General features: G+C 41.0%; 1 protein-coding gene across 1 annotated transcript in view; it reads right to left on the bottom strand.

The window, feature by feature from the left end:
- Positions 1-2,363: 2,363 nt before the first annotated feature.
- LOC131552985 (uncharacterized) overlaps positions 2,364-7,624 on the bottom strand; it is a 6,646-nt gene continuing 1,385 nt past the window's right edge. Inside the window, exon 2 of the mRNA XM_058797253.1 lies at positions 2,364-7,333. Coding sequence (XP_058653236.1) covers positions 6,763-7,333 — 571 coding nt within the window. The 3' untranslated portion in view covers positions 2,364-6,762. The remainder of the gene's footprint in view (positions 7,334-7,624) is intronic.

Below are 7,624 nucleotides of genomic sequence, written 5' to 3'. Positions count from 1 at the left end.
TTTAGTATATATACACTGAGCAAAATTATAAACAACACTTTTGTTTTTGCCCTCATTTTTCATGAGCTGAACTCAAAGATCTAAGACTTTTTCTCTGTACACAAAAGGCCTATTTCTCTCAAATATTGTTCACAAATCTGTCTAAATCTGTGTTAGTGAGCACTTCTCCTTTGCCAAGATACTCCATCCACCTCACAGGTGTGGCATATCAAGATGCTGATTAGACAGCATGATTATTGCACAGGTGTACCTTAGGCTAGCCACCATAAAAGGCCACTCTAAAATGTGCAGTTTTACTGTATTGGGGGGCTCCGAAAACCAGTCAGTATCTGGTGTGACCACAATTTGCCTCACGCAGTGCAACACATCTCCTTTGCATAGAGTTGATCAGGTTGTTGACTGTGGCCTGTGGAATGTTGGTCCATTCCTCTTCAATGGCTGTGCGAAGTTGCTGGATATTGGCAGGAACTGGAAAACGCTGTCGTATACGCCGATCCAGAGCATCCCAAACATGCTCAATGGGTGACATGTCCAGTGAGTATGCTGGCCATGCAAGAACTGGGATGTTTTCAGCTTCCAGGAATTGTGTACAGATCCTTGCAACATGGTGCCATGCATTATCATGCTACAACATGAGGTGATAGTCATGGATGAATGGCACAACAATGGGTCTCAGGATTTCGTCATGGTATCTCTGTGCATTCAAAATGCCATCAATAAAATGCACCTGTTTTCGTTGTCCATAACATACGCCTGCCCACACCATAACCCCACCGCCACCATGGGACACTCGATCCACAACGATGACATCAGCAAACCGCTCACCAACACGACGCCATACACACTGTCTGCTATCTGCCCTGTACAGTGAAAACCGGGATTCATCCGTGAAGAGAACACCTCTCCAAAGTGGCAGACGCCATCAAATGTGAGCATTTGCCCACTCAAGTCAGTTACGACGACGAACTGCAGTCAGGTCGAGACCCCGAAGCATGCAGATGAGCTTCCCTGAGACGGTTTCCGACAGTTTGTGCAGACATTCTTTGGTTATGCAAACCGATTGTTGCAGCAGCTGTCCAGGTGGCTGGTCTCAGACAATCTTGGAGGTGAAGATGCTAGATGTGGAGGTCCTGGGCTGGTGTGGTTACACATGGTCTGTGGTTGTGAGGCCGGTTGGATGTACTGCCAAATTCTCTGAAACTCCTTTGGAGATGGCTTATGGTAGAGAAATGGACATTCAATTCATGGGCAACAGCTCTGGTGGACATTCCTGCAGTCAACATGCCAACTGCACGCTCCCTCAAAACTTGCGACATCTGTGGCATTGTGCTGTGTGATAAAACTGCACATTTTAGAGTGGCCTTTTATTGTGGCCAGGCTAAGGCACACCTGTGCAGTAATCATGCTGTCTAATCAGCATCCTGATATGCCACACCTGTGAGGTGGATGGAGACTCTCGGCAAAGGAGAAGTGCTCACTAACACAGATTTAGACAGATTTGTAAACAATATTAGAGAGAAATAGGCCTTTTGTTTACATAGAAAAAGTCTTAGATCTTTGAGTTCAGCTCATGAAAATTGGGGGCAAAAACAAAAGTGTTGCGTTTATAATTTCAACGCAATTTCAGTGTATATATTCAGTGTTCTTGATGCACTGACCCTAGCTTCAGGGTGTACAAAACAACGGCAGTGGCCTTTTTGTGCCTAATAAAACAAATAGAACACAGAATATGAGCAATCAGCACATTTCACATTTTTAAATTCTTTTGAGTATATTCATCAGTAAATGGACTAAAGGTAACAGTACATACTTTACACAGGGTACAATACTTTTCATGCCATATACGGAAACACACTTTGGGAGAATGAAATGAACAAAACTCACTCTTATTAAGCCTCTGAAGCACACAGAAAAAAACTCACGTGGTAATTGGCACTTGTGTGATCTCATGTATCGTTTCTCTCCCCTCTAACACAGTATAAAGGACAAGAGTTACTGCATGTTCAGTTAATATATGAAAAACAGCGTTATTAAACATTTGAACAACTCTTACAACATATTTTAGGTTAACTCACGCTCAATCTCCGTCAACATGATCTGAATTCCCCTCCCCCAACGGGAGATCTCTCGTGTGCAAGAACACAACGTTTGTATGATCGGCAAATTAAACCATCCACTCAATAAAATCACACAACTGTAAATCACCACACACTCATAAGTTGATATAAAGCTGGAAATTTTCTCTCTTTAACAGTTATCAACTATTTCTTCCTCTGTATAACTCCCGTTTCTAACTATGCTCTCTTTCAGTCTGACATACACTTCTCTCTGGCGCATCCACAAGCTCTTAAAGGCAAGGCAAGGCAAGTTTATTTATATAGCACATTTCATACACAGTGGTAATTCAAAGTGCTTTACATAAAAGGAAGTGAAATAGTCATTAATAATAACAAATTAAAAATAATAATCACAACAATAAAAACAAAGTGATTTAAAAATTGATTTAAAAAGAATTTAAAATTCTATTTAAGAATAGAAAGTTATTATACATAGTGCAATCAGTTCGGACGTAGCACAGTGCTCATTCAACAAATGCACAGCTAAACAGATGAGTTTTGAATCTGGATTTAAATGTGGCTAATGTTTTAGCACATCTGATCTCTTCTGGAAGCTGGTTCCAACTGCGGGCGGCATAATAGCTAAAAGCAGACTCCCCATGTTTTGTGTTAACCCTTGGTATTTCTAACTGACTCGATCCTGATGTTCTGAGTGGTCTGTTAGGTTTATATTCAGTGAGCATATCTCCAATGTATTTAGGTCCTAGGCCATTTAGAGATTTATAAACGAGTAAAAGTACTTTAAAATCAATCCTAAATGTAACTGGAAGCCAGTGTAAGGACCTGAGGACAGGTGTGATATGCTCAAATTTTCTGGTTCTAGTCAGAATCCTGGCAGCAGCGTTCTGGATGAGCTGCAGCTGTCTAATGGTCTTCTTTGGAAGGCCGGTGAGGAGACCATTACAATAATCCACCCTGCTGGTGATAAAGGCATGAACAAGTTTCTCCAAGTCTTGACTGGAAACAAAACATCTAATTCTTGCAATGTTTTTGAGATGATAGTATGCTGATTTAGTTACTGCTTTGATATGACTACTAAAACTAAGGTCTGTCTCCAGAAACACCCCAAGATGTTTGACTTGGTTTTTAGTTGATTGACCCCTAGAGTCAAGGTATGCATTCACCTTGAGAACTACATCTTTGTTTTTCCAAATGTAATGACTTCAGTTTTCTCCTTGTTTAACTGAAGAAATTTCTGGCACATCCAACAGTTTATTTCATTAATGCATTGGCAGAGGGAGTCAATGGGGCTGTAGTCATTTGGAGATAAGGCTAGGTAAATCTGGGTATCATAAGCATAGCTGTGATAGGCAATTTGGTTATTTCTCATTATTTGACTTAGTGGGAGCATATACAGGCTAAACAAGAGTGGTGCAAGAATTGAGCCTTGTGGGACTCCGCATGTCATGGACGTCTACTTAGACTTATGCTTTCCTATACTCACATAATAACCTCTCCCTTCTAAGTATGACCTGAACCATTTGAGTACCATCCCAGAAAGCCCGACCCAGTTTTCCAGTCTCTCTAGAAGTATGTTATGATCAACAGTGTCAAACGCAGCACTAAGATCTAGTAACTGATATTTTGCCTGAATCAGAATTGAAGCGAATATCATTTATTATCTTAATAAGCTTAATAATCTTAATTTTTAGAAATCTTGGCCAACTGAAAAGTATGAAAATGAAAAGTATGAGCATGTACAGCACTCAATACTTAGTTGGGGCTCCTTTTGCCTGAATTACTGCAGCAATGCGGCGTGGCATGGAGTCAATCAGTCTGTGGCACTGCTCAGGTGTTATGAGAGCCCAGGTTGCTCTGATAGTGGCCTTCAGCTCATCTGCATTGTTGGGTCTGGTGTCTCTCATCTTCCTCTTGACAATACCCCATAGATTCTCTATGGGGTTAAGGTCAGGCGAGTTTGCTGGCCAATCAAGCACAGTAACACTATGGTCATTGAACCAGCTTTTGGTACCTTTGGCAGTGTGGGCAGGTGCCACGTCCTGCTGGAAAATGAAATCAGCATCTCCATAAAGCTTGTCAACAGAAGGAAGCATGAAGTGCTCTAAAATTTCCTGGTAGATGGCTGCATTGACTGTGGACATCAGAAAACACAGTGGACCAACACCAGCAGATGACATGGCAGCCCAAATCATCACAGACTGTGGAAACTTAACACTGGACTTCAATCAACATGGATTCTGTGCCTCTCCACTCTTCCTCCAGACTCTGGGACCTTGATTTCCAAATGAAATGTAAAATTTACTTTCATCTGAAAAGAGGACTTTGGACCACTGAACAACAGTCCAGTTCTTTTTCTCCACAGCCCAGGTAAGATGCTTCTGACATTGTCTCTGGTTCAGAAGTGGCTTGGTAGCCCTTTTCCTGAAGACGTCTGAGCGTGGTGACTCTTGATGCACTGACCCTAGCTTCAGTTCTCTCCTTGTGAAGCTCTCACAAGTGTTTGAATCGGCTTTGCTTGACTGTATTCTCAAGCTTGCGGTCATCCCTGTTGCTTGTGCACCTTTTCCTACCCAAATTCTTCCTTCCAGTCAACTTTGCATTTAATATGCTTTGATACAGCACTCTGTAAACAGCCACACCTTTCAGTAATGACCTTCTGTGACTTACCCTCTTTGTGGAGGGTGTCAATGTTCGTCTTCTGGATCATTGCCAAGTCAGCAGTCTTCTCCAGTATTGTGGTTTCAAAGAACAAGAGATACCCAGAATTTATACTGTAGGGATGGTCATTTATTCAAACTCAAATGTAAATATTCTAATATTTTGAGATACTGGTTTTTGACTTTCATGAGCTGTAAGCTCTAATCATCAAAATTAAAAGAAATAAATATTTGAAATATATCAGTCTGTGTGTAATGAATGAATATAATATACAAGTTTCACCTTTTGAATGGAATTAGTGAAATAAATCAACTTTTTGATGATATTCTTTTTCAGAAGGGGTTTAACAACTGCAGTTTTCAGGGAGTTTGGAAAAGTCCCAGAAAAAAGTGAAGCATTCACCACTTCTAAGAGATCTGCTTCTAAACAGTTAAGCACACTTTTGAAAAAAGATGTGGGAAGTGTGTCAAGATAGCATGTTGACGATGTAAGGTGCTGTACTATTTCTTTCTAAATTTTGCTATCAATTGCTTCAAAAACAGACATAGTCACTTCTTTTTGAAATTGCGGTCAAATCTGTGTGACCTCTGCAAAAGTAGATATGCCAATCTCCTTTCTGATATTATTGATCTTCTCAGAAAAGGAGGAAGAAAACTCATTGCATTTACTGTCGGAGAGCATTTCACTGGGAATATGACTTGGGGGGTTTGTCAGTCTCTCCACAGTAGCAAAAAGAGTGCGAGAGTTGTTTAAGTTACTGTTTATAAGGTTTGAGAAGAAGGTCTGTCTAGCTGTGGCTAGTTCCACATTGAAAGTATGAAGGCTGTCTTTATAGATGCTATAGTGAATTTCAAGTTTTGTCTTCCGCCACATCCGCTCAGCTTTTCTGCATTGTCTTTTCATACTCTGAACTACTGATGATTTTCTCCATGGTGATTTTTGTCTGCTATACTTCTTGCAGACCCTTGCCGGAGCAATATCATCAATAACATTCTTAACTTTTGAGTTAAATGAATCCAGCAGAAGATCAACAGAGTCTGCAGAAATGCTTGGTGTTAAAGATATAGCCTTTATAAATAGCGCACTAGTGTTCTCTTTAATGCATCTCTTTCTGACAGAGACATATCTAGATTCAGTGGTAACAGAGATCAATATATCAAAGAAAATACAGAAGTGATCAGATAGTGCTACATCCTTAATAACAATGGATGAAATGTTTAGACCTCTACTGATGAGTAAATCTAGAGTGTGTCCACGATTGTGTGTGGGTCCATGCACATGCTGGATCAGGTCAAAAGTGTTTAAAACAGTTATAATTTATTTTGCAGTTTTGATTTCTGCATTATCTATGTGAATATTAAAATCCCCTGCAATAGTAAAACAGTCAAACTCTGAGGAAATCATTAATAACAGTTCTGTGAACTCTTCAACAAAGGCTGGAGAGTATTTTGGAGGCCTGTAAATAATGATAAACAGAATGCTTGGAGCACCTTTCAGCACAATACCTAGGTATTCAAAGGACAAATACTGACCAAATGACACTTGCTTGCACTGATAAACATCTTTAAATAGAGCAGCTACACCTCCACCTCTCCTAACAGTCCTGCAGACACTTGTAAAATTAAAGGAGGAGGGGCTGTTTCATTTAGGACTGTTGCACTGCAGCTGTCTTTAAGCCATGTTTCATTTAGAAACATAAAATCCAGGTTGTTTGTGGTTATTAAATTATTGATCAGAAATGATTTATTTTTTAGTGAGCGAATGTTTAAAAATGCTAACTTGATGTAATTACATTTTGTCTCTACAGCAATCTTAGATTGACGCATTACAGGCCGCAGATTAGATGGGTCAGCCGTACGGCTTGAGAAGGCCTTAGACTCTCTATCACGTGATACAACAGAAATATAGAAGGCTACAGGCACACTGGGTTCCCGCTTGTTCTGTGAACATTTGTGAATGTTGCTGCTAATATAGCGGGGACCCGACACATATCACTGAGAGCTGTTATCAGTTGTTTTTGGTTCACCTACAGCCGATGGAGGAGGGTTTGGGCCCTGGTGTTGTGGCAGCGGTTGGAGAGCTCGCACAGGAGGGGGAGGGAGATCTGAGCCTGCAGTCTTTGGCAGTTGTGGGGCCCGCCGTTTTTAGTTGATATCTGGGGGCTTGCAGCGAACGAGTGGGAGAGTTTGGTCCCAGCATACACCAGTTCCTCCATTTTCTGTGAGAAGCTTAGGAGTGGAGATTCTGGAGAGAGGGAAAGTGTGTCTGGTGAGCGGGGCTCTGGCTCTGGTGTTTCCGGTGGCTGTAAAATGTTGTCCTGGCTTCCCTGGCTGTTTTCCAGATAGTTGTCCTTAGGTGCTGAGTCTTGGAGCTGTTGTAGTACGTAACGGTCTGTCTGTGATGAGCTCTTTGGGCAGGGCTCAGCCGGGATAGTTTCCATGAGGAAAGCTTGTTTTGTCTGTGTGGTGTTATCAGTGTCCTTGTGGGATGTGTCAACCACAAGATGACCCTGAGGCTGACATGAAGTCCCGTGGTCACTCATATTCTGTCCAGGTGTGTGTGTGTGCCATTGAGCCCGAATGGATTGGCAGAAACCACTAAAGGATGACGGAGAGAGAAATAGATATTGTCCTTTAGCACAATAAGTGTTGAATAAGAGAACAACAACAATAAACTTCGGGTAATCAAAAAAAAAAAAAAAAATTTTTCATTACATCATAGATCGGATTTCTTTTTTTTTTTTTCAGGAAACGGCCAGACTAGAATAAATAGCAGCACCGTAGCGAACAATAAACGATATGGCAAGACAAAAAATGAAATAATAAAACCAAAGTTTGACCAATTATGAGTAACGTTAGGCTAAAACATCTAAATATGATGCCTGGATC

Source organism: Onychostoma macrolepis, chromosome 14, assembly GCF_012432095.1.
Source record: "Onychostoma macrolepis isolate SWU-2019 chromosome 14, ASM1243209v1, whole genome shotgun sequence".
Classification (NCBI taxonomy): domain Eukaryota; kingdom Metazoa; phylum Chordata; class Actinopteri; order Cypriniformes; family Cyprinidae; genus Onychostoma; species Onychostoma macrolepis.
The sequence above is the reverse complement of the archived record's forward strand: the minus strand, read 5'-3'. Positions and strand labels throughout refer to the sequence as shown.